This window comes from Uranotaenia lowii, chromosome 3 (genome assembly GCF_029784155.1).
Source record: "Uranotaenia lowii strain MFRU-FL chromosome 3, ASM2978415v1, whole genome shotgun sequence".
NCBI lineage: Eukaryota > Metazoa > Arthropoda > Insecta > Diptera > Culicidae > Uranotaenia > Uranotaenia lowii.
In genome coordinates this window covers 250550557-250578269 of record NC_073693.1, presented here as the reverse complement: position 1 = coordinate 250578269, position 27713 = coordinate 250550557, and the positions used below count along the sequence as shown (strand labels likewise).

The 27713-nt window shown below is 34.7% G+C and overlaps 1 protein-coding gene across 1 annotated transcript; it reads left to right on the top strand.

Annotated features, from left to right (window-relative positions):
- The first annotated feature begins 275 nt into the window (after window positions 1–275).
- On the top strand, window positions 276–27640 carry LOC129753284 (uncharacterized). Its single transcript, XM_055749084.1, has 3 exons — window positions 276–691; window positions 9709–10446; window positions 27622–27640. Exons 2-3 carry the CDS (start codon window positions 10061–10063, stop codon window positions 27638–27640), a joined length of 405 nt encoding a protein of 134 aa, XP_055605059.1. The 5' UTR covers window positions 276–691; window positions 9709–10060.
- The last annotated feature ends 73 nt before the right edge of the window (window positions 27641–27713 follow it).

Genomic DNA, 27713 nt, shown 5'->3' with positions numbered 1-27713 from the left:
GAGCCAACAAGTGACTTGAACTTGCTTTGCCATTACGGTCCGGTATCGCGCTAAGAATTGCCGTGTTTCGTCGTTGGCTCGTGGCGTACGGTTTCGTTTCGATTGTTGCTTGTTGCTGGTGGTGTTTTATTTTTTATTTTTTCTACAATTCGTGTATCATCGAAATCAAGTGTTCAAAGTTTGCGCTAAGTCCTTCGAAAGGAACAGTGCTTTCCCGGTGTAACGAGTGCTCATGTGAACATTATCTGGCTTTTTGCAGATGGTACAACCAATTTAGTCTCGCTTTTGTTGGATTTGTGATATTTTTTGGTGTTTCGGCTCCTTTCTTTGGCCTTGTGATTAGAAGGAATCATGAAAGACAACATAAGTTCGTTCGGTATTGTTTGAATTGCCAAAGCATAAAGTGGCGAAGTGGGTTGAGATTCGTTGTGTTTCCCCCTTGGATGGATGAGAAGGCCAAATCTTTTCTCCGAGTTCAGTGATGGTGAAATGGCCGCATTACACAGGCGGGAATGATGCTGCTTTGAAGTCTCTGGAAAACACACAACCAGTATTAGGCGGCCAAAAGAGGATTTCACAGCAGCGCGTCTCGGTTGGGTTTCTCATTGTGCTGGGGGATGATTAGTGAAATGTGCCAACTTTAACGTTCACCAGAAATTTCCCGTGGATAGCAGATGGTGTTACAGCACCTGTACAGTTACTTGTTTATGTGCTTAAAGTTTTTGCCTTCTATTAAATTATTTTAAGGATCAGATGTGTCCAAGTTATGTTACATTTTTCTCTTGCTTTATTTTTACCGATTATAATTTTTACAACATAACAATGAGGAATTTTTACAAAGAACAGCCATCAATCAAAAATATCGTCCCTCCTTCCCCAAATCAATTGCTTTATTAGATTTGAAATCAAAATTAAACTCGATCATTACTCTTTCTAAGAGTTTCTGCTGCTTCTACGCACTAAGACAGACCCAGGTGCATTTTAAGCAAAAATCTCGTAATAAAATTTGAATTTATTCATCAGTTGCCTTGCTTGTAGCTACGCTTTAGCTAGCAGCAACCCCCCAGGAATTAGGGCCGATTCGAGTTCGTCTTATCTTGGACTTGCACCTGTTGTTGTCCCACAGCATTTTGATGAGATCTCTGTAATCGAGTGAGCGATTGTTCAATGTTTACACGTGTAGTAGACGTGCAATTTTAAAGTTGTGCTCCGATAGTGGAGTCAAAATTATAAAACAAGAATTTTGAAAGTTTTCAAAAGCTTTAAACTGGTTTTTAAATTCAGAAACAGCGTTAACATAAGCTTTTCAGTATTTTTTTTCGGAAAATAATCTAAATCGTAGGATACAACTTTGAATAACCAAAATATTAAAGTTTTTTTCAACATAATGTATTTTTACACACATTTATTTCGCAGAAAACACTAAACTTCGATTATCGATAAAAACCCCTTTTTAAGCAAAAGTGTGTGATTTCTTTTTTCAAAATACTTCAACTTTGGTTTTAGACTCTAACTGGGGTAAATGAGGACGGCTTTCTATAGACTGAATGTTTCAATAATATGTTTTTTAATTTTCGTCGTTCGGACCATTTTGGCTGTATCAAGCATTTGGATGATAGAAAGTTGGAATAAGTACTTATTGTTTCTCCTGAAATTAATATCTATGTCCATTTAATTTGTACAAAGTGTTTTGCAACATATTTTTTAACTATGTCTCATAATAAAGTCTGCTTCATTTAATATTGGAACAAATTCTTTTGCTCATTGTGGCGCTCCTAGTGGACGGATTTGGAAACTTTTTTCACCCACGTGTCGGGAAATTCATTACCTTTCACCATGTATTTATGTCATAACACCAAACGATAGCATTTTGTAAACAACCGCCATGGAAGCCGAACGGAGAGATCAAATTGTGCACAGTTTTCTTACGAGTACGGGTACGAGAATTTCTTCGAAACAGCAATGAATATTTTTTTTAATTTTTTTTATGAAAGAGTAAAGAAAATGCTACATTTGTATGAAAAACAAATTATGAATTCGTTAATAAATGACTGAACTACACGCAATTGTTTGTGTTCCAATATTAAATGAAGCAGACTTTACATCCGTCGAACTTGGTCAGCACTTGGTCGTACAGCTTTCGAGCACGGATTCTGGCCACATTGTTCTGCCTCAGCGTCCGATTTGGCTGTTTGCTGGCTCGGAATGACCTTATTCCTTCCCGGAGACGAATTCGTCGCACCGTACTGTGAGCGGCCTGGAACTTATTGGCCAAATCGCGGTCTGAAAGATTGGGATTCCTCTTGACGGCCTTGATGACTTTCCCACGCAGTTTCCGGTCGACAGTTCCACTCCGACGCTTCGAATGCGGCTTCCGAGCCGTCGTCAATGTTTCCTTGTACTGCTTGATAACACGCCATACGGTATTTCTGGGCATTTTAAGCTGTTTAGCTAGCTTCGATGCCGACAACAATGGATTTTCAAGAAAACTGTGCACAATTTGATCTCTCCGTTCGGCTTCCATGGCGGTTGTTTACAAAATGCTATCGTTTGGTGTTATGACATAAATAAATGGTGAAAGGTAATGAATTTCCCGACACGTGGGTGAAAAAAGTTTCCAAATCCGTCCACTAGGAGCGCCACAATGAGCAAAAGAATTTGTTCCAATATTAAATGAAGCAGACTTTAGTATCATGCACTTTTTTTCAAAATCTAAGGCTGTTTGTGCAAAAAACTAACGTATTCAGCCAAGAAAATGCAAGTTTAGAAATTTCCCGAGAAATAAAAAAAGGAAAACTATCCCCAGCAGTCCAAAACAATTTACGTGCTATTTTTTCTTTTTTTGCATTTTTGAAGCTTATCTTTCAGCGTTTGAGAACACAATGTTTTAAATCAAATTGAACATTATTTAATCAAAATTGATCCACTGCTGTTTGTTATTTTAATATGTTTTAAATATCCAAAGAAAAATGAGTTCTAACCATCATCCGTCCCTGAAATTTTTACCCGTTACAGTACCTGGAGTGTCAATTTTACACACCTGACTAAAACCAATACATCTCTTATGTTTCCCAACCAACAAAGTTTATAGTTTTGGAAACCTCATAATGTAACTCATATAGGTTTCTCAGACACTATTCACATACAACACTTCAGTTTTCCGTTATTTAAAGTTTATCTGAGTAAATCCGACAAAACATGCTTCGGAAAAAATACTGTAGATCAGCTACGGAATGCTCAAAATTTACTGAGTTTCTAAGAAAGTTGAAGTTAAAAGCTATACGTTGCTCATAAGATTTTTTTTTAAATTTTTTAAGATCATGACCACAAAAAATGTAAATAAGTGGTGTCAAAACCGTACTTTTTAATCAATGAATTGTCATAATTGGTTAAGTCATACCAGATAAATTTTGAAAAGAAGATTGGAAAATTTACGTAATTTGGCACTTTTTTGCTACTTTAGATTTTCAAAATACGACACACAGAATATTTAACGAATTTTCAAATGTCGCTGTTTTTCGATTTTTTTTGTCGACTTCGAATTTTCCAGATTCGATTGCATTTTGATTCAATTTTGCACTGTGTTTAGAGTAAGTTAGATTTTACACCACTTTTTACATTTTTCATGATCTTAAAAAAATTCAAAAAAATATATCTTTATGTGTAATGTATAGCTTCTTACTTCAGCTTTCTTGGACATAAAGTATTTTTTTTTTAAATTCCGTAGTTGATTTACAGTCTTTTTCCGAAGAATGTTTTCCTGATTTGTTTTTCTTATTATGTAGCGACTCACCACACTCCCCCACACTAAAAGATTCAATTGAGCCACCTAAAAAAGCGAGCAAAATTCTACTCATGCTAAGAACTCAAAATGTTGGACTTAGACTTTGAACTACGCAAACTGAAGTGGTGTAGGTAAAAAATGTTTCAAATACATATTTGAGTTAAATTACGAGGTTCTTTAAACTAAAAATTTTGTAAAAATGGGTTAGGAAACAAGAGATTGGCTTGATAAATTGGCTTAAGAAAGGAATGTCAAATTGACACTCCAGGGATAGTAACGCGTAAAAATAAATTGACTGGAACAAGCTATTCTTTTTTTTTTCTTTTCAATATTGGATTTTTTTCAAAAGATCAGATTGCATTCAAAGAAATCCCAACTCATGTCTTTAATTTTTTTGAATTTTAATTCTTTTGGTAAAATGTGAATTTGAAGAATGTATAATTTTCCGAAGACTTTTTTCACGGAAAGTTCGTTTTAAAAAATGGAATTTTCTTTTTTTTTTCAAGTAATCTTCAAGAGATGACATAATATGTTTTTATTAGTAAGCCTTCAAAACTTCTACTGCATGAGTTTAGAAACCATTGAAAAATTGGTTTATTTCGAAATATTTATTTGTAACTGAAGAATATCAAGAATTATTTTACATTTTTTGTAATTTGTATTGGGTAAGTTTTTTTTATTCCTGATTATACATGAAATGTAAAAAAATACAACCAAAGAAAAATGAGTTCTTAAGCAGCGGCGTTATGTTAATAAGATTACAAAGTAAGAAGTTACGAAAAGCTTTGATTCATAAACGTTTTACTTCTTAAATTCATTTCCTGGCAATATCTGGGCATTTTAAACATAAAATCCGGACAAATCTAAAAATAAATTAAGGATTTTTTTAAATATGACTTATAAAATTTCAACTAAAAAAACAAATGAAATTTTGCCTTCATTCAATTCTCTAGGACCTCGCACCAATCCCGTTTTATCTTTTCCTCCAAACTTTTCTATTTGATAGGGTTTCTCGCCTTTTGTCCTAGGCTGGCTATCTCTTGGGAAATGTTCCTATTTTTTAAATATCTAAAATTTACCTCAAAATACAACAAAAACTTCACTAAAACTACACATTTACTAAGAAAAAAGTTGAACTCTCATAGAAATCAAACTTCTGCTTCTAAACGTTTCGATTTCATCAGGAAGGGTATTTGTTTGCGAGCCTTCGAAAAAATAGATTTTTCAAGGTATTGAAATTACATTTTCACTTATATTTGAAATTTTCAAAATCAAACCAAGTTTTTCCCAATTTGAAACCCAACTTATAGGTTTTTAAACGTTGAAAATTTTTTTGAGATATTTAAACTTTAACCTTAGTTATTGATCATGTGGAAAAATTTTCATGTTGATTAAAGCTACCCCGGTGTTCAATGTTATCCCGTTTTACGGTAACTGTAGTTGACAAAATAGAGTTCCGCTTTTAAATTTTTACTCCAATTTTAATTTAAGATTCAAAACTCTAATTGGAACTTTTCCAACTGGTTCAGCGCAAATTTCATACTTTTGAGTCTGATGTGCTTTTTTTCTAAATGATCCTCTACTGAAGGAAATACCCTAAATTCAGCATATCATTCTTTTATTTATTTCATAACGTTTCTTTTAAAATAAATTAACAATTTTTTAAATTTTAAGTTTTAATTCGCATTACACTTCAAAAGATAAGAAAGTGAAATAAACATTGGGATCTAAATTATAAATTAAGCAATTCCTGCTTTTCACTGATTGTATCTTTGATTCTCAATTTTGTATTTAAATTTTATTTGTAATATGATAGTACGATTTTAATTTGAGACTTTGAATTGTGGGTCTGAATAAAATTTGATTTTGGGTTTTGAGTTTCACTGTTGAACTGTAATTTTTCTCCAAGGAATTTGACTTTAATTCTGTTGTATTTTTTTAATTTTAGATTCTTTATCTGAAGTCTTTATATTACTTCATGATTACAATAATAGAAAAATATTTATTCCGCTTTCGATGAAGCTCATTGCAAATGATAGAGTAATTAACAAAAATGAATCATTTAAAAACACTAGTTTACAGCATTTTTGAACTAAGTAAACTGATGATCACTATTAATGTTGCGGGCGCTGAATCCGAAAATTAAATCTAAAAAATCTCGGTTGAACAATTTTTGAGTTATGCTCCAAATATGAAATTTTCTTATAATAAAAAAAGTACTTGTACTTTAATTCAAATATTTCTAACTGCATAACACTAATTTGTAATTTTTTTTTTGCATATTAACGAGGACAAATCTGATTTTCTATTGGCCTTAAAAATCAATTCAAAACGCAGGTTTTAAGTGATTTTTTTTATTAAAATTGATTGAAAATGAAAGAAGTTATGTTTACTTTACACTAACAGTAATTTTTGCATTTTTGAATACTCCATCGAACCGCGGTGTACTTATCATAGAATGGTAAATTTCCCTCGCTCCAAGTCAAAATTGATTAGAAGCTTGATTCTCAAACGTAAATAGGATTTTAAAGTATCTAGCTCGGAAGAAATAAAAATTACTTGTATTTCATTGATAACCTTTTTCTTCACTAGCCGATTGCTTTTTATGAATATTTTTTTTAAAGTCTAAACTGAGCCAAATATTTCACTTGAAGACTGCAGCACTATTGGAATTGAAACAAAAAAGTTATTGCGGTTTAAAGATTGTAATTTTGCGGAAAATTCTTGTATAAAAAGCAATGCGTGAAAAGGATTGTATCCCATTTACCCGAAAACTTTTGCCCAGAATGAATTTTTCTCAGAATGACAAAAACCCGAAATCAAACCCCAGAATGAAGTATTTCCCAGAAAAAAAATTCCCATAATGCACCATTTACCACAAATTTTTTTCCCAGAATGAACCATTTCACAGAATTTTTTTCCCCAGAATAGAATAGAATACAATTCGTTAAATTATTCTAAAATGCAAAAAAAACTGTTATGGTAAAGCATCCATATTTCTTTCAATTTTCAACCGGTTTTAATAAATAACCACTTGAAATCTGCGTTTTGAATTAATTCTTAAGGCCATTAAAAATCAGATTTTTTTAATGTTACTTTCGAGTCTAAAACTTTCTCTGAAAAAAAAAAAAATTTCACAAAAATGCGTTTTTCTATTTTTTTTTCTCTATTTAGATGATCGATAGTAAATTTATTCACCTATAGGGGAGATGGGGGCATAATGGCCACCTTAAGGAAAACGCTTATTTAACCATAGAGAACAGCTGTAATATGTGAATTACATCATTGTTTCGTGTTCAGACACTCAAATAGTCTATTGCCTAATTGGATGAAATTTGAAAAAGTAGATAAAAACGTTTAAAAATGCATTTTTAAAATTTTTGCCGAAAGCTGAAAACCAGTCACTGTAAAGGCATAATAAGAAACCTCCCGAGGCAGTACGGGCACCATTAATGAAGGCATAATGAGCGTTTTCTGCCGGGGATTCTAGCAGCGAATTCGACTCGATTAAGTCAACTGAGTAATAGAGCTACAGCTTGACTTGTTTCTTCTGACGATTTGGCCTATTGGTAAGATATCGGAGAGGTATTCAGTAGGCTCGAGTTCGATTCCTGTTCGAGGTGATTTTTTTTTCATTTATCATTCATGATCATGATTGCACTAAACGGTGAGGCGTAGATTTATCAAACAAAGCAAAAACAAAATAATCTAGGTCTGTTTGTAGAATTCAAAGAATTAACAAATGCTCATACATTATGTTTCTGGTGTTTTGTTTGACGGATGATGCTTTGATGCTATTAGCGGTATAATGTAACAATAAAAAAAATCTCCTCGAACAGGAATCGAACTCGAGTCTACTGATTACCTCTCCGACACCTTACCAATAGGCCAAATCGACAGACGAAACAAGCCAAGCTGTAGCTCTATTATTCAGTTGACTTCATCGAGTTGAATTCGCTGCTAGATTCCCCGGCAGAAAATGCTCATTATGCCTTCATTGATAGTGCTCGGTTCGCCTCTAGTGAAAAAAATTAAAGTAAAAAATCGTTTTAAAATTGATTAATGTGAAAAATCAAAAATTTTATGATGTTGAAAATTGAGAAACAATGTGTAGACCATGTTGCAGTGCGTACATATCAGATTAAGATGATTTAAAGGTCATAAAAGTTTATTTGGTGGTGCTCAAAAATTATAATATTTTCGTCACTTGAGAACCTTGCTGGTTATTATTTAATATTTCTGTAAAGATGAAAAGGATATTTCTTTTTAGGTGAAAAATTAATACTAGAGGTAAAACAAAACAAATCCCAATGAAAATTTGTTTAAGAAAATACGTACTTATGTAGAAAAAAGGAATACTCATTATGCCCTCATCTCCCCTAATGTGCAAAAAAGAGATTTAAAATTTATGTTATGCATTCCGAGATATTGGAATCTGAGTACAACTACTTTTGTTTATTTTTTATATTAATTCATATTTGGAGCAAAACTCAAACACTATTCTTCTTAGATTTTTTCGAATTCCATTTTCGGATTCAGCGTCCGATTTCACATTAGAATTTGGCTGATTTTTCAAATTTTTTTAAATGAATATCCATTTTTAAATTTCTGTAATCCAGGAAGTTTTGGGTGGTGTTAGAGTTATTAAATAAATTGTAAATGGAATTATGCATTTAACAACTCTAATCAGTTTTTTTTTATTTTCGATTAGTTGATTAATTCTTCCGCAATGTTTGCACGTGATGGATTAACAATTATTGTTTGAAGATATCAGACATAATGGATTGAATATAATGGTATATTGAATATAATGATCTCTTTACAAAAACCAGCATCACTAAATTATTTTCTAATTCATCCTATGTTTAAATTTTTAGTGGACATGAATGTCAAACAAATGTGAAAAAAAATACTTTTTCGAGTTAATTTGTTAAATTTTTCGTACAGTTTGAATTAGTCCAAGTAAAATCAAAACATTTCTTTTCTTAATCCGGTCATTTAAACAGACCAATTCTTTTGCACTAAATACTCAGACAAGCTTTGTTCTGGAATGCAGATACTTTTGAAGGGCTAAGCTTTTTCAGGGTATGAGTAGTGAATCTGAAAAAATAGAAAAAAGTAGTTTTTCTAAGTATTTGAACGTTTTGGATATTTGTTGCAGCCTTCATGCTGTATTGAACAGAATTAAGAACATTGTTATCGAAAAGTATTGTTTGTTTTGTTACTTTGATTTATCGGCCTAGCGGTGAAAAGTGATGTCCTTTTTAGTAGGGACATCTAAAGATTAGGAAATTTTTATATAGATGGATAGAAGGTTAGAAGAAATGAAAGATGGTGAAAATGAGCGGGTAGAATTTGTCTAGAAGCATTACCATCACATACCAAATTTTTGTTCCTCACGAGCCTACTACTATGAAGTGGTAGATACAGATAGAGTTGCATCTACCACCACACATTAGTAGGCTTAGCGTGGTCCGCCCCACAAGCGAGAACTTGTAGTGCGGACGCTAAGCCTACTAATGTGTGGTGGTAGATGCAACTCTATCTGTATCTACCACTTCATAGTAGTAGGCTCGTGAGGAACAAAAAATTTGGTATGTGATGGTAATGCTTCTAGACAAATTCTACCCGCTCATTTTCACCATCTTTCATTTCTTCTAACCTTCTATCCATCTATATAAAAATTTCCTAATCTTTAGATGTCCCTACTAAAAAGGACATCACTTTTCACCGCTAGGCCGATAAATCAAAGTAACAAAACAAAAATTACGGTGGTTAATCTCTTCATAAAAGTATTGTTTGTTTTCCATTTACGGTTGTGTTTTTTAATCAATAGAATTCCCAGAAGGATATTGTTACTTTTCATTTTGATCCGTTCCCTACCGTTCGCATTGCATATTCCGTTATCCATACTACATAAATAGATCCCTAGACGCCAAACTTCATTTTCAAAGGACGATGCAATATTTGGACGGGTGCTGATAGTGCAACTTGTCAAGTGAGATTGTTATAGCATAGTGAAGTCGGAACTTTGGTTCATTCAGATGCTACCGGAAGATGAGAGATGAGGAGGATTCCGAGTCGGGTAAATAATATTCGCTCTCTATTCAAATGAGACAAGTGCTTTCGAGGATCCGTCAGTCGGTGGTAGAATCCCTGTGTCAAGCGTATTTCAAAGTGAATAGTGTGCGAAACGCCCCCCATTTCCCCTCAACGTGAACCTGAAACGGTATCTAGAAGAAAACCAAAAAGGATAAAAGATAGAAAGTTGCAACGATGGCGAGTGCAGACGGCGATGAATGTGCAAATGCTGCTGGCACCGGAACAGCAAATCATCCATCTTTTTCGTCGGAGCAGCAGAATATTCAATCACCGTCTTCATCGTTGCCGTCGCCATCGTCAGCTTCGACGACGACGGCCATCAGCCGGCAGACGTCCATTCCGTGCCGGCGTCGTGGGCGGCTTCAGCGGTCGGAACGGTTGCAATCCGATGGATCGTCCTCGGTTGGCGGATCGCAGCAACAGGCTTCCTACTCCAGCCTCGAGACGCTGATTCGGGACAGCTTTGGTCAGATCGTATGGCCCATTCGCATCACCAGCTGGGACTTGCTGGCCAGCCAGGCTGCCGCCGGAGGGGTTCCGCAGGATTTCATCAACTCAAGGTTGGTACCTTCCTGTTGCTAGCTAGCTATCATGCTAACCATTAACGAACCGGCGATATTGGAAAGTAATTAATTTTGTATGATTTCGTCTACACCGGGCATGTGGTATCACTTTCCGCATATTGCTTAATTCAGATGGAGCGATGCCCTGATAAGGTATGGTTCATTTACTTCGTTATACTTCACCACTTTTAGCAGAGAATCTCAGTAAATATGGATTCATCTTTGAACCGTATCACGGAAGTCAAGCGAATTAAAAAAAAGACCTAACTTCGAGAGAAAACTGCGATAAGCGGATTCTCATTCATAATTCAATAGAATGATAAGTATGCTACCGACAGAACTTTCTTTCGCCAGGAACAGGCTTTCATCTACATCAAATCTGGTAGATTTAGACTTTTTTTTTACTGGGTCGAAACATTCGTAGAAAGAGTCTCATATAGCTGGATATGTAATTTAAAAATGACTAGGTTACTAAAATATTTTTTACTTTAAGCCGTTCAAGCGTATTTTTTGGATCAAACTCAAAATTACAATATAGGTTTTTTCAGGAACACTGATTTTTTCAACCATGTTTATTATAGAAATAGAGGGCTGGAAAACACAAAAAAAAATTTAAAAAAAATCGCCCAAAAGTCAAATTGGTCTGATTGAATCACCGAGCAGTGAGTTAGTAGCAAATTTTGTTTCTTGAAAATGATCATTATAAAAAAACTTTTCAAGTCTTTAAGAAAGTTTTTCATTAAACAACTTTGCAAATTTCATCAAACTGAGCATGCCTTAAACATGAAACAATATTTGTATTGATTTTGTTTTGTTTCGGCATGAATTTTTATCTTAAAGGATTACTAACTAATCTTTTCAAAAACTGGTAAGTTTTTTGTAAAAAGTAAAAAAAAAACCTGCAAAAATGCTGCAGCGAATTCCAATCTGCCTCACCTAGATCAAAATAAGAAAAGCTCACGCTTATATTCAAGAAAAAATGTATTTTATTTGTTAATGATTTCATTTTATTGCAAGAATTTGGTTATCAACGAAGTAAGCGTTTATGCAAGTTTTTCCAATTTAATAAAATAATTCCTAATATTTTCAAAACAAAATATCTGCTGAGTTAATTTATCATGAAACTTCATCTTTAGCAGAAATTTGAAAAAATATCTTTATATGCTCATCAGTAGTCTTCTGATTTTTTTTAACCTTTTCGACTAGGTAGTTATTGATTTTAAATCGAAAAACCTTAAAGAAAAAGTAAAGGGTAATCGGTCAAAATTTGCTCAAGGGAAACGCGTTTAAATCGGTGAAATCGTTTGTTTAAAAAATAAAATTAAATTTCTTTTTCAAGTTTAATTAGTATAAAATTCAGGAAAAATATTCAGTTCCGCTTTTCCAAATCCGAATTCCCGAACCTTACGCTTAACCCCTGCCATCAGATTTTGTACAGACACCTTGTCCACCTTCTTCGCCGCAGAAAGCCAGTTTGCCTTGAACTGCTGCTTGTCCTTAGAAGTTTTTTAGTCTACTTTAGGTTCCGCTTGACAATAGCCCAGTATTTGTCAATTGGGAGGAGCTCTGGCGTGTTGGAAGGGTTCTTGTCCTTGGGAACCACCTGCACGTTGTTGGCGGCGTACCACTCCATGACCTTTTCCCGTAATGGCAAGATGCCAAATCCGGCCAAAACAGTACGGAACAACCGTGTTTCTTCAGGAAAGGCAGCAGACGTTTATTCAAACACTCTTTCACGTAAATTTCTTGGTTGACAGTCCCGGAAGGTATGAAAATACTGCTTTTCAAGCCACAGGTACAGATGGTTTGCCAAACCAGATATTTCTTCGCGAAATTTGACAATTTCATGTGCTTGAAAATATCTGCTACCTTTCCCCTTCCTTTTGCCGTATAAAACTCCTGCCCCGGAAGCTGCTTGTAGTCGGCTTTGACGTAGGTTTCGTCGTCCCTTACCACGCAGTCAAACTTCGTCAGCCTCGTCGTGTACAGCCTCCGCGATCGCGCTTTGGCCGTCGTATTTTGTTTATCATCGCGATTTAGAGTCACTACCTTCTTGTAAGTCGATAATCCGGCTCGTTTTTTGGCTCGATGCACGGTTGTAGACAATACACCCAGCTTATTTGAAGCATCTTGGAGAGAGAGGTTAGGGTTTCGCTTGAAACTACCGGCATCTCTCTTTGTCGTCTCAGCGGCTTCCGGTTTTCGATTTCCCCCCGATCCAGACTTCCTGGCTGTCAACAAACGTTCCCCAAACACTTTAATTACATTTGTAACGGTTGATTTGGCAACTTTTAGCGATTTTGCCAGCTTTGCGTGCGAGTAGCTCGAGTTTTCGCGATGCGCGAGCAAAATTTTGATACGCTGCTCTTCTTCCTTGAACGGCATTTTGACAACTGAAGAGTGAATTCCAAAATCAAAATAGGAGCAACATTCTACAGACACACACTTTCAAAATGAGGGATGTTAAGGTTTTTTAAATGCAAAATTGAAAGAAATACGTCAAGTTGATATTGACCAAATTTTGACCGTATCACCCTTTAAGCTAGACAGTATTTTAAATTAGAAAAACCCCAATAAAGCTTAGTTCTTTTAGAAATGGGACAGTAACGAATGCGTGTATCCAAAACCATTCGTTTGATTGAAATACTTTCTATGGAGAAAATTAAGGTAATCTTATGATAATTCATGAAAAGGAATTGAAAAAACATTTATTATTTTTTGTAAGAAAAATTTCTACTTTATTCTTGGTACCTCCCATCAGCCGGCGCACACTTTTTTCAGTCATGATGTTGATCAGTTTTTCCAACTTTATCTAATCTATTCTAGATGGCTGCATCCTTCTCCTTAAATTTATGCTACTTTTCAGTCCAATAATTCTCTTTTGAAAGAAACTGAGGGCAATTTTGTGGATACAGCTGTTTCGAAATTAATAAAACTTGTTTATTTTTGAGCCACTTAAAAGTGTTTTAATGGAATTTCTGCTGGTAAAACCAGGCAATAACGAAGCAAAACCATCATGAGATTACAATTAAAGGCTACATACGAGATAACTCTTTTTAGGCTTTTGAAAACAGCAAAAACGAAAGTTTTTTTTTACAGGTGCACAATTTTGGCAAAGCATTAAATTTTATACAAAACAACCAGCTAAAGCATACTTTAATATGCTAAGGACCATAACCACGAGTAGACCTGTTATGGGATTCAAACGCCGAAATTTGTTCGATACACGGTTTTTCATAAGTTTTGTCGTCCATCAGAAATCATTTGTCTCATAGCCTCGGTACCGACTTCACAGATTGCGAGCTCTGCAACTACCAAAAATGTGTTGTTTGAAGTTATGTTTAAATGACTCATAACGAGGCAACATTTTCATCTTATCGGAGAAAAAAATTGCTGGAGATTGTTACCGTTGCGATATTCAACTCGGTAAAGTTTTCCTAAAATTATTATTTATTTGTTTATTTACTTAAATTATTTGTTTATTGTTATATGTTACTTCATTATTTTAATTATTAGTTCATCAGAGCAAGATAGATTTAGTTCAATAAAATACAGGACTCACAAGAACACAACATGTTAACACAGGTACACTGAAACAAACACACAAAATGCTGTACTAGAACGGGTATAAAAGGAACGCACAAATTAAAAAAGGTATTAGTCCAGATGTTAAAAAAAGTGGTATAATCGGCCTGATGAGAGGAAAACTACCAAAAGTAAAACTAAAAAGATCTCTTTCCGCTTTGATCGCCAAGATAGCCAGACTGCGTATCAAGAGGACTTAACCTAACAATAAAAGGGTTGAACTTATAGAAGTCTAAATAAAAGTTCATTAAAGTCCGATAGCGGAAAAACACCAGTGCGCAGTTGAGAAGAGCGAATCAGGTAAAAGTGAAGATCTTGGTAGCCCTTGCAGAAGTTTTATCGGCCTTTTATCCACCAGAACCCAAAACCTAAGAGCATATGCTTTATGCCCTCCGGGACCAACTAGTATCGGGGAGGTTCCAATCTGGTACCGCGTTTCTGCAGTTTGGACCACTTTGGCAGACAACCACCCACCGTAATACAGGATCGAATCCCGAAGGGAATCCACTATTTGGAAGGCTGAACGGAATCCCACATCCGTTCCGGCCTGAGGAGCTGACAAGGAATTGGCAAAGTTACCGCCAATTCTTTTCAACTGCCTAGCCACACCCCAAATACCCGTAGCGTTCCGAAGGAGTAGCGTCAACAGCAGCAAAGGCCGGCCCAACGAGACACACGCCACACAAAACACAAAGGTAAATTAATAAAAACACATAAAAAGCAATTCAGTGGTAGAGTGTTTGATCCTTTCCGAACGGTCCTTGATCAGCAATTTTGTGAAAGCCGACCTTGAGGAGCTCCGTTCCTGCTCAAGATCGAGCTAGCCAGAAAAGAAGGCCTTGTGTGCCCACCCTCCACTGAGTCTCCAGAGGAACGACCAGGGACTCGAGGGCTTAGGTTTGGCCCCCTCTGGTCCAGACGGTAATAAGATTTCAGTGATCTACAGTCTACACTTAGTTTTCTGCTTATTAAATATTAAAAATTCTGATAAGAGACTTGACTTCCCTGATGACCCTTAACCGTTGCCTATAAACGAGTTGCCGATCATGTGCTTTACTACAATGCTCGATTTGAGCTTTGTGGCCATTTTTGACAGTGTTGCATTCTTTTCCATCACTCAAACACGGTAATTCTATGAATAATCAACGGTTTTGTCAGCTATCAATTCGATAATGATAATTTTTGAAGGAAACTGTGCAGAATAATTTATTTCTTTTTTTTGCATCGTATATCTCAAAAACGCGTGAATTTAAAATTTTGAAAAAAAAAATAGGTTGGTTAGTAATTTTCACAGACGCTTCAAGTACAAGTAAAGGAGCTATCAGTAAGTGAAGGTGTCCCATTTCTAAAAGAACTAAGCTTTATTACGTTTCTGACTATGATGTTTTATTTAACTCTTAAAAAAAAAAAACATATTGAATGCTTAAATTTGTGAAAAAATCAATATTGATGATTTTGTGATAAATCCAAACCAAAACACGTGAAGTGGACATTCAAACAAGTTATCTATATATCTACTATTTCCGGTTTATTGAAGGGTATTTTATGAAAATTAACGATCAATCACAGGAAAATTTGCAGAAATTAGTTCAATTTCAGAAGTGATTCGCGGGCCGCACAATAGGGTTCTGAGGGCTCAACTCCGTGTTACAGTATCTCGAAAAGCTATAGTAATGTTCTCTTCAATAAGGCTACTCAAGAAACTAAAAGTCTCGTTAAACAGATCAAACACAGCTTAATCACCATAATGTTGGCAACCAGACGCATCTTTTGATCCCAAAAGTCTCAGCGAGTTAGGGGAAAACTGTACAGAATGCACCAGTCAAGCATTAACGATATTTACAGCGCTTCTTATAGCTTAAGAATAAAATTGAACATTTACGAACGTTGTTATTGCTGAACTTATTGAAAATTTCGCTTTTTAAAACACACTTTCAGATATTTTTAAAGGTAAAACGCCTTCAGGTAAACAACTAAATTCAATTTCTTGGCTGATGTCGAGGCAAATTGGTGCACCTTTTAAACTTGAATAAGGACGAAATTTGTTATAATTATGCATTTATATCGTAATTTGGGAGTCAGCAAATGAAAAGAATGACATTTCGTTTTTTCCTCTCTGCTAATATCATTCAAAATTTGATGGCAAAACAAGTGGTCTTGCAGGAATTCTGCTTTAATTTTTAAATGATTGTTTTTTTTAAAAAAAGTGGTTGGAATGTAAGTGAAATTGAACAATATATTTACAGTCATCTGAAAGTGCACACGAGTAGTTTGGTTTGCTATAAAATCTTTTATAATAAACATAAAAAATTACAAGTTTTACGCAAATTCGATTAATCTTTCTCATTGAACGAATTAAAGAATGAACTTTTTACCAAATAAAGGATTGATAAACTTATTTGCCACGCCAAAATAAAAAATGAAGAAAAGCACGATTCGAAGCCATAGGATAGCGTTTTTTTTTAGAAATAATGGCATGAGCCACTTTGCATGAAACAAAAGAAAGTCATCGACTACCTTCAATGTTTTTGTAAATATTTTTTTCAAAAATCCTTAAAATAGTGCTATAAAAAAAATGAGGTTTTCACAATAATATAGGTATTGCTCTCTAGTAAAGCGTCGGCTAAATGACACAACATACTACTTCCATAGTTGATGATACTAGCTTATCTCTGGTTCCGACTATTTAAAAAAAATGGTTTTTGGAGTATGCAGGAGTGAGAGGTTGCTAGTTGAACTTAAAGAGTATCTAACTAACAATCCTTCCCTTTTCCCCATTGACTACTAGGACGTGGCCGGCGCCGTTATTAATCAGATAAATCATATAAAAAAGGGAGAGCATCAGTTTTGTACAATGAGAATGGCTGCTAATCCCAAGCACCATTCTTTTGGACTTTGTGCAAAATTGATGGCCTCGATTAATCACGGAGTAGCAACCATTGGCGACGTGGAACTTGTTCTGCTTAGCCACGCCAGCGATCATGGAATTCGAAATCTATAGTTTGAAATCAAATGTAAAAAATACTTCATTCCTCTAAAATCGATTTAAAAACAAAAACCTGTAAATTAAGCATTTCGAGTTCAATGATTAAAGGTGGATATGAGTAGTCAAACAAGCTAAGCTACAACATACTACAATTTGATAAAAATACTTAACCAATCTTCATATTGATAGCATAAAAAAAAGTTTATTGTGCCCACACTTCACAACCTATTGATTTTTCCTATGAAGAGTTCAATCCAGGTTTTGTACCACCCTAAAGATCTTTGACAAAAGATTTTTTTATCATCTATAAAACACTTTATTTTACCTACATTTCTCTAACCTCTCATTTAATGATGTTTTTTAATGAGAAAACTCTGATGTTGGTAATAGCGTATGTATAAAGTGAAAAACTTACTATTCAAAACCATACTATTCATTGTAACCAATGACCTCTTTTTTTCAAGGAAAAAAGGGTATGTATCAAATTGTCACTTGGAAAATGCTCAAGGACTTTATTTTAGACAATGAAATACAAATGAATTTCATAAAAAAAACTTTAAAAATATTTTGCGTTTCAATAACAATAAAAAAAAGACAGGCTAATATCATGTGGTAATTCACATTAAGTATATTTAAAAATAAACAGAATGAATTCAATTTTATATCATTTTGAAAATATGTTTATAAAAACTTTTTTTATCAGAAGAGTTACCTAACTAAGCGTCTTAATTTGTCCCGCTTTTGCTTGAAACATGTCTTTCTCTTTTATAATCTCTCAATCAAAATGTCCTATTTTCTAACATTTATTTTGGAAAGCTAACTTTAATATAAGAATTTGTCACATAGAGCATCAGTATCCGTGGTCCAAACAGTCGGTTTAGACCCAAATTCGGACCAAAGCAACCGCATCTGTGGTCCATTATACCCGTTTCAACTCAACTTGTTTTTAGAACCGGTTTAAGGATTGATCCAAAACTGATGAGATTTGAATCCAATTCGACGTAAATAGTTCTAAGCCGCGTTTGAACGTTAATGAAACACGAGTGGAGTTGCTAGTTTTTTCATTTATTATTATTTCGTTGGTTCAATTCTTGTAAATATTAGACCCAGAAATAGACCACGGAAACAGGTGCTCTTAGGTACATCTGAGCATCTTGAGATGTTTTTTTTTAAACAAAAATGCATAAATTTTAGCCATTGTTTATTTGATTTTTGTAGTCAGAGTTTAAATTAATGATACAAATATTTTTTATTCGGCTCTATTGGAGAAAAAGTTTCTTGAAAGAAGAACGAAATGAAAAAAATGAAAATTTTGCACGAATAGATAAGACAAGATAAACAGAAAGACTACCGGTTTTGAAAAAAAGCAAAGTGTATTTTTTGAAAGAAAGAAAGATTATAATTTTCGTTTAAGATTAACGAAATCACCCTTACATTTTTCTTCATTTCCAAATGTGTTTAATCGAAAAAATACTTGCAAAAATACTGTTTCTCAAATACTTATTAACTTTAAGACAAAAATGTAAATGACTTTAAACATATTATTGGTTTATTCATTTGGATTGATTTTTGTCAACAGTTATCGGGTCCTTGGTAAAGGTTCAAGTTTATTTAAAGTTATAAATATCATTATTGTTTTGTATCACAAAAATGCATGTCAAACATCACATTTCATCTAAAACTTTTGTTCATTACACAACGCTGTCAGGAAATGTCAAAGATGATTATGATTAATTTAAAAAGAACAATAAAATGGTATCAAGTTATCCATTTCTCACCTTTTCCTGCTTATGCAGCGTGCGTTGCGAAACATTAGAGATCTTCTCGTTGAATTTTTCAAGTTCTTCTATATATTACCTTTTAACGTGATACATGTATCGAAACTTTATTGAAGTTTATAATAATGAATTCAAATTTATTCATTGCAGTGAGGCCTATAATTGGTAAATACATATATCATTGTAGTACATTCCAGCTCAAAATTGATTGTTTTTGCTGGAATATAAAAGGTCCACATCACACAATAAAAAAGTTTCAAAAAATTTGTTTTCAATTTATTTTTTTCCACAATAATTACTCGATTCATGTTATCAATTGAAGCGCATCAAATTTTCACGTTCAAAGCCAGAAACATATTGTCATCTCATAAAATTACAAAAAAAAATCGGTCAAACCGTATGGCCCTAACTACAAACAATAAACAAACAAAAAAAGCTCCAAAAGCTTTAGAAGAACGTATTTAATCCAATATGATGAAGGCAGTAAAACTGGCATTCGGCCCGCTCAAATAAAATCTTTTTACGAAGTGAAACTTGAGCGATCATCAATATCCTATCAGTAATTTGTCGGATATTCGTAAACAGCTGTGGCGCAACAAATTGCATTTTTTATGTGTCGTCATCCGGGGGAGTAGAGTTTGAGTTTGGTTTTATTGCGTTCCGTTTAGTAGGTTTTAAGGTAGGGTATGAGGTCTGGTGTTGGATCTACACTGATGACAGTTTACAAAAAATGAGTGTAAAATATATAAAATATTGGTTTAGAAAATAATTATGTAGCGTATATAGGCGTAGCGCAATTTTTCAGTTGATGCGTAGTTGGACCATTATTGGTGCCAGGTTTGTATTCATTCGGCATCAAACATAGATTTTTTTTTCCGTTTGAATGGGTCAGTCTTCATTCAGGAAGCTATTTTGAGTTACTTGACCGGACTCCTGGGATACTTGGGCAAAGCATGAAAAAAGATGTATCTTATAAATTGCAGTAAACATCGTTTTGTTGCTCTGAATGATTAATGGTGACTGTTAAATTTAAAGAACATTGTAAATATTCTGAAAAACAAATTTGTATAAGGAATAACAGATTTACTTGGAATCCAGATATAATAGTTCTCACAAATTTGACACAAAAACTCTGAGAAAAAAAGCTTTAATTACACAAACTTTCTTTTCAATGACTAGGTATTAAACACTGCTATTTGTTGACCAAAAAAGCCAAAACATTTTTCTTGTATGTTAAACAAGTGGATTGAGTTCTTATTGTGTTTATTATTTCAAAATGTATCCTGTTCAATTTCTGCGAAAAAAAATTGTTTTGAAAACAATTGTTAAAAGAAATTCAAAATTATTTGTCAAAACTTTTGTTATCATCCTTGTCATCTTCTATCTTTCTTTTTTCCTTATGATCTACTGTAATTTTTTAAATTTACAACAAGTTTTGATTCTTTTATGGATCGTCTTGTCTTTAAACAACATAACCCTATATAAAATCCTATTGAATATACATAAATATTGTTAAGTTATATTACAAAAGTTGTGCAAGTGATTGGTAGGTACTCATACAGGTATTAAACTGCTACAGGTTAGAAATTCGAGTAGATATGAAAAAAGCAATAGGTGGTATGAATAAGAAAATAGCAATTGCTTCGATAGCTTTTACTTAGCTCGAACTTTAGAATGGCAAAATTTAAAGGCATTTGCTCAACTAGATGTGAAAAAGCAGACTAGAACATTTACTTTCAACCAGCTCCGGATTAAAAATATGCATGCCATTCGAAGTATTTGACTCACGAAACTCCTCGAAAATAGCAAAAGCAATTACTAGAGCTTTATTCATACCAGCCAATGTCTGTTTTGCAAAACTCTAGAAAAAAACGCTTTTTTCTCAGCAACCTTAGAAATTCTAGCAAAATTTGTAGTTTAGAATCGTTTAGAAATCAATTTCCAACCAAAGGACTTCGACACTTGATCAGTTTAACTTTCCAACGCGTGGTTGTCTCGTGTAGTAATATTTCAAAACAGGGACCCGGAAAGCCTCACCGGAATAAATAGCGAAACAGCGCCGCTTATTAAATCGCTAGCTCATTCAAAGTTAGCGATCGCTAATTAAATACGCTAAATGTGCCGAAAAAGTTATCGCTTTAAGCTTAAAGCGCTAATCGCTAATCGCTAACTGTTGATCACCATTAAGCTCGAAACAAATAACAAATTCTTCTTTTGTCACGCCCTCCCCCCTTCGATTTTTCCACTTCTTCAAGGGGTAATAAATAAAGTTTAAGCATTTCATTTAAAATTTTATACATTGAAATTTTCATACAATTATATAAGCAAAACCAAAACTGTCTCTATCTGTGTTCTACAAATAAAAAATAAAACAAATTCTCGAACAATTACAATAGCAAATGAACAGAATGTGGAAGATGGGAGCTATATTTTTTTTTATTTGATTGATTTTGATTGTAAATTTACTCGATTTATCGGTTTTGTACAAAGTAGATAGTATGCAATTTTTTGTTGTTTGTTGCATTATTTTACATTATCCTCATTTAAAATCGTCAACCCTTTTCCCCTTTTTCAAACTTGCAGGAGCATTGTCAAACGTGAATATTTATTATATTATATTTACTCGTTGAGTACCACTTATCATAGTTTGGACACCTTACCTCAGAGGTGACCTTAGAGCCCATTTTGTTCCACAATCTCTTCATCTCTGTTACATCCCGAGTCGTCCTACCATTCTTCTTTATCTTCTGCTTGACAATTGCCCAAAATTTTTCGATAGGGCGGAATTGAGGGCAGTTGGGTGGGTTGATGTCCTTTTCGACAAAATCCACCCGTTGTCCCGATACCACTGTAGTACCACTTTGCTGTAGTAGCAGCTTGCCAAATCTGGCGAAAACTTTACTGGTCCTTTGTGAGATCTATTGAACGGAAAAATACATTTTTCAGGCACTCCTCCTTGTACTTTTTGGAGTCCATGGTCTTGTCTATCACAGAAACTGGGTTTATTCGTCCGCAGCTGCAAACACCTTGCCAGATCAAACACTTTCTTGCAAACTTAGCGACAAAAACGAATTCAAACTTGCCGGGGACATCACCCCGGCCAGTGCAGTGCACCATTGCAGTGGCTTTATAAAATTTTTAGCCTGGAATCTGTCAAAAATCCATCACGTCGGGTTTTTGACGTGGGTGACCAAAATTAATTTTCTTCTCGCGGCTTCCATCACGTGTTTTTTGAAACAAAACGAATCGTAATGAAATTTTCAGCACTGATAGAGGAAACATTTCCAAACAAATTACTGTCAAAACTTTCCAGATCCGACAACTAGGAGCGCAATGGTATAATAAACAGTGCGTTCAGATTTGTCATGATCCATGCTTTAGTAGGGAGTGCTATTTTCTGAGCGTGTAGCAAAAATGGAAAAAAATATTAGTAGGGGAAAGTCGGGTAAGACGTACACCCTAAGGTAGAATCACAATAGAAAACCAGATATTGCTATTTTCATCGCAGTTTTTTTGCAGATGGACAGTTTAGATTGTTTGCTATCGCATTAACCACTGGAATTAGTAAATTTCCTTCATCAAGTCATCTAAAAAATGCTTGCAAATTACACTTTTCAAAAATGGTCGTGTAAAACGGACACTGTTCTGAAAAGGTACATTTTGCCGCAAAAGTAGCTGTAAATGTAGATATTTTTGTGAGTTAAGTATAAGAAAACGTTTTTTAACCAAAATGGAACCAACTGGTCCGAGTCCAGAAGCGAAACAGTGTGGTTTCGGAATTCCGTATTTTATAGGCGCTTTCTTCACAGGAGGTCCTGCTTTTACAGTTTATATGGCCTGTTTGAGATGTTGAGTGCTTTTCGACCGGCAATTGCTCTTGCCAAGATCTTCCGAAGGCATATGGAGGATCGAACCGATGAAAAATTCAAAATACCTGGAGAAACTTATGTGTCCGTTTTACCCGACCTTGAGGTGTCCGTCTTACCCGCCTTAGCAACTTTTTTTTCTAAACGATTGATGTTCAAGCCCTTTGACCGGAAATCGCTGATTTTTCGTCATATGGTTAAAAAGAAGCCTAATAAACACTCTTCCTTTGAAAACGGTTGACATTTTTGAAAATTTTGCGAGTTATGAACTATTTTATGAGGAGAGAAAATTACATCAAATAATGGATTCTCAAAGTTTTTGTTTGTTTTGTTTACTATTATGGGACCTTGCTTGCTATAAGGGTCTCGAAAGTATTGATACACTCAGGCAAACATATTCTCATCATTAGATTAGTGCCAAACATTGTAATTCTCGAAATATTGAAAGTGTCCGTTTTATCCGCTGTGTCCGTCTTGCCCGACTTTCCCCTACCGGTAACGACACCTAGTGGCTCTAAGCTAAGTTAAAAAAATGGCGTTGGATCATTTGAAATCATGGTTGATTCTTACACAAGCTTGGAGCTCCAGCCCGACCTCTGCTTCTCTGTTTTCCTAGGTAAAATATTTTAATATTCAGTGGAACTTTACCGGAAAAAGCTTTACTTTAGGCGCACTAGACGTCACTATATTTTTTCTACTTATAGTGCCGCAAAGTGCTATACACCCAGTTAATCTGATTTTTCCTTCACAGATTCCAGAGTTTATTTCTCTCCGCCACTGTGTTATCAACTGAGTGCCTCCCCTAGTCAGCTGATCGAATTGAGTGAGCTACCAAAGTGGAATAATTTTCTCAACTCATTTTCCTTCCCTCTCCAACGGCGAGCGGCGAGAAAATGCGAACTACTCACTTCCCTTCTTAAATTGAAAGATACAAACAGAGCGGAAATCAAGCGGAGGGTGGTTGTAAAATAACGTAACGCCTCCTCGTGGAGGCAGAGCTTCCGTCAGTAGCATTCGAAGATTTAGTCTGCCGTGAAAAATCACATGATTCGGTTTAGAGGTTGTCCCACTACTCTGGGAGCACAATTTGTCATTCGGCGAATCATCTCTCGTTCGGGTCTTTGGTTTGGGCTTGGCGCGTAACTACATACCTATTATTCTAGCCTTTGTGATTGCGAGGGCGGGAAAGTTTCTTTTAGGTTTTGCCGAGCCATGCACAAAGTTTTGGAGGAAAACTATGCAATCGGAATAGTTCGTTCGATGTGCAATTACTAGTTTCTAGTGCATTTTTGGGGGTAAAAGTTGTTTTCCGGATTTCCGATAACACGTGCGCTCAGTAATTTTCCTTGTGAGTGTTGCCGGATGGTGTTTTTGTAGTTATTTGGTGGCAATCTGCTATCGTCTGTGGCAAATAACGTTCGTTGTTAAGTGGTTTGCTGACCTAATTTCTCGACTCCAAAGAGGGAATGTCAACAACCGTGACATATCGCCTATTGTCAATCAGCCTTTGGAAGGGGAAGGGACGTCTCGTTTGAAGTGAAGTTCTGAAGTGTTATGGCCTTTGCTTGCGTATGGCAAAAGGAGGGATGCCGTAAACCATCATCATCAACACCAAAGGCAATGGCAGTAGCAGCGAGCTTTCCGACGACCAAAACCTTGTTTTTCATGCATCATTTCAATTGAGACGGTTGTTATTCGTAATCAAAAGGGAGGGCCTATTCAAACACACACACAAATACACGCGCGTATCACACAAATACATACCAATTCTCAACCGAACAGTTCGATAGATCTGACATTTTGATTACATTTGTGCCACAGTGTCGTCGCAGGATTCCCCTAACTAAATGGATAAGGATTCGCTAACGAGCGGCGTTGCTGCTAGCAGGTAAAGTTTGAGGCGATGAAAAATTACATTTCTCCCCAACGCGTCATCGTAGGTAATGTAAACGGGGTTGTGGGTGAAAGTTCACTGCCATTATGTTAGAGTGTTTTCCGAGGCGTCCGATAAGATCTTAATTAGAATTAGTTTAATTATGGATTGTCGAGATAAGCGTTGAACTTGACACTTGAGTTGTTCCGTAAAATGTGAACTTTTGTAATGTGTTTTTTCAATCAAGTCAGAAAATATATCGCAGCAAGGCAAAAAAAACTTGATAAGCTGTGAATAAGGGAAACTCAACGATAAATGACAAAGTGTTAAATATTTGAACTTTTTTTAACGGTAAAGCATGGATCACGCATAATCTGGACGCATTAAAAAGGGTCTATCTCGGAGCTATGTAAACGAAATAAAAATGTTTTGAAATAAAAATGTAGGGTTTTTATTGCACTTCGAAGAAAAAATAAAAAAAAAATTATTTCGATGTTGTTTTGATGAAATTTCAAACTTTTTGTCTAGAACCACTCATCATAGTTTGGACACTCTATTCACTGACCTCAGCGGCCATTTTGTTCCACAATCTCTTCATCTCTGTTGCATTCCGAGTCGTCCTACCATTCTTCTTCATCTTCTGTTTGACAATTGCCCAAAATTTTTCGATAGGGCGGAATTGAGGAGGGTAGTTGGGTGGGTTGATGTCCTTTTCGACAAAATCCACCCATTGGCCCAATATCACTGTAGTACCTCCTAGCTGTAGTGGCAGCATGCCAAATCTGTCGAAAACTTTACTGGTCCTTTGTGAGATCTAATGTACGAAAAAAAAAACCTTTTTAAGGCACTCCTCCTTGTACATTTCGGAGTCCATGGTCTTGTTTTTCACAAAAAACGGGATTTTTCGTCCGCAGCTGCAAATACCTTGCCAGATCAAACACTTTCTTGCCAACTTACCGGCAAAAACGAATTTGAACTTGGCAAGGACATCACCTCGACCAGTGGCTTTTTAAAATTTTTGGCCAGGAAGCCGCCCAAAATCAGATTTCACGATTTTTGAACCAGACCACGTCGGGTTTTTGACGTGGGTGTCCAAAATTAATTTTCGTCTCACGGCTTCCATTACGTGTAACATTATTGGAACAAAACGAATCGTTATGAAATTTTCAGCACTGATAGAGGAAACATTTCCGAACAAAGTACTGTCAAAGCATTCCAGATCCGACAACTAGGAGCGCTATGGTATAATAAACAGTGCGTCCAGATTTTGGATGATCCATGCTTTATTGGTGAATATAACAAGAAATTTAAAACTTTAGCATCTGAAGAAGACGTAAATACGTTTAATCTGAATGTGACTGTTATTCATAATGTAACCACTGAAAAATGGTCTTGTTTGTCGTTGCCACTCCATGCGGTAGAAGATGATAAGTATCTTGAATTTTTGGTATCCAAGCTAGGATTGGTCGATCTTGGATCGATCTTCGCGAGATCGATCTTTTGAACTCAAATTTTCGATTTTTTGGATCGATTCTTTAGCCTTGGGAAAATCGATTAAATGGGTTTATTTTCGATCCGATCTTTCGATTTTTTTTTTTAATTTTTCCGGAGATTTTGAGATTTAGTTTTTTTTATAATTTTGAAACCTATACCATTCTTAAGACTGTGTTCCATTATTGATGTTCCCATGCCAGCAATATAATCGAGACTGGTTTAAAAAATAGCCTTTTTTACCGATATACTCTTTAGGAAAATCTGAACTTTTATAGAATGCTCAAGTAATCAATATTCACAAAATCTGGTTACTTGAAAGCTAACTCAGCCTTAAAGTTATCGTCAATATTCTATAGCATTTTTTTCAGCTTAAAAATTAAGTTCTTATCGAAACTTTCGAGTTTCACTGTCGATAATCGGTAGAAGACTTTTCAGCCTTCAAATGAGACCGCAATAAAAAGGATTTCTAGAAAAATCAAGTATTCAGTTTTATCTACATTTGAATTATTACATTCCTCAAATTAATATTTTAATATTGCTTCTACTTCAATAAAACTATTCTTGAAAAATTTTGATGCTTGAACCTTGAGCCTTCCTGATGATAACTGAATAAGTGTAAATAAAAATCCGTAGCCTTTTCAAAATAAGCATTCTACCAAGTTTCATTCTACCTAATGGTTGAAATAAAATCAGTCAAGTTTATTTAGACTTATTTCTATCTAACGCGCTTATGATTTGAACTTGAAAGTATGTCGTATAGAGAAACGGATCATATTTATTCTGTTTTATTTTATACTAGCTGATTTTACCCGGCCTTGCTCGGGTTCACAAAAGATATTAATCAAAATGAGTCGTTTGATTTTTCGATATATTAGAAGCTTTATATTCATGATTTTAAGAAATTGGGCCCATGTTTGGCCACGTAAGTTTTGTAAGTCTTTTAAAAGTTTTTATTGAGATTATTCACAGTGTTTATCGATTTCATTTTTTTAGAAGAAGCTTATAGTTTTAAGGATTATGAATTGAATTTCAAAATAATTTCCTTCTTCTCTATCACAAAAAACTTTAATCTCTTTTGGAGACTATCCCACTTTTCAAGATGGATGATCTCCCTGTACAATGGTATATTTAAGTTTTATTTAATTAAAAATTTCTAAAAACACTTCCGAACCTTGTTGAACCATGTTTAAGACTCATTTGGCATGTTTTCAATTGTACGTTTGCTTTTTTCGCTTTTTTAATTTAAATCTGATTTTCTTAAATGTGAAAGTTGCACTAAAAGTTTCTTGGAGTTATCGAAAAGAAATCATCTCTGAACCGAAATAACCATTTAAATGTTATAGAAATGGTCTTATTTGAGTTCCATTAATTATTTTGAAGAGTGATCAATGTTAAAATTCTTTGAAATCATTTGTTTGAACTCGCAGTACCAAACGGTTTTTTTTTTTCAAAATTGGATGGTAGAATTGAACACATTGATGACTAAAAATAAATCAAAAAGTATAAATAAATTGGCCAATGAAATAGGATTGTATAAAACTAAAAACCTCAGATTGTATTATCTAATCAATTTTCTAATCCCCCATTTAGATTCCCCGGCGGCTATTAAAGCGTTGAAATTGCAGCCTTCATCATACATATATGTAACTCTGAATCTAATGATTTTTTCTTTCTCTATAAGG

Coding starts and splice junctions, on each gene's coding strand:
- LOC129753284 (XM_055749084.1), top strand. CDS start 10,061: ATGGCGAGTGCAGACGGCGATGAATGTGCAAATGCTGCTGGCACCGGA.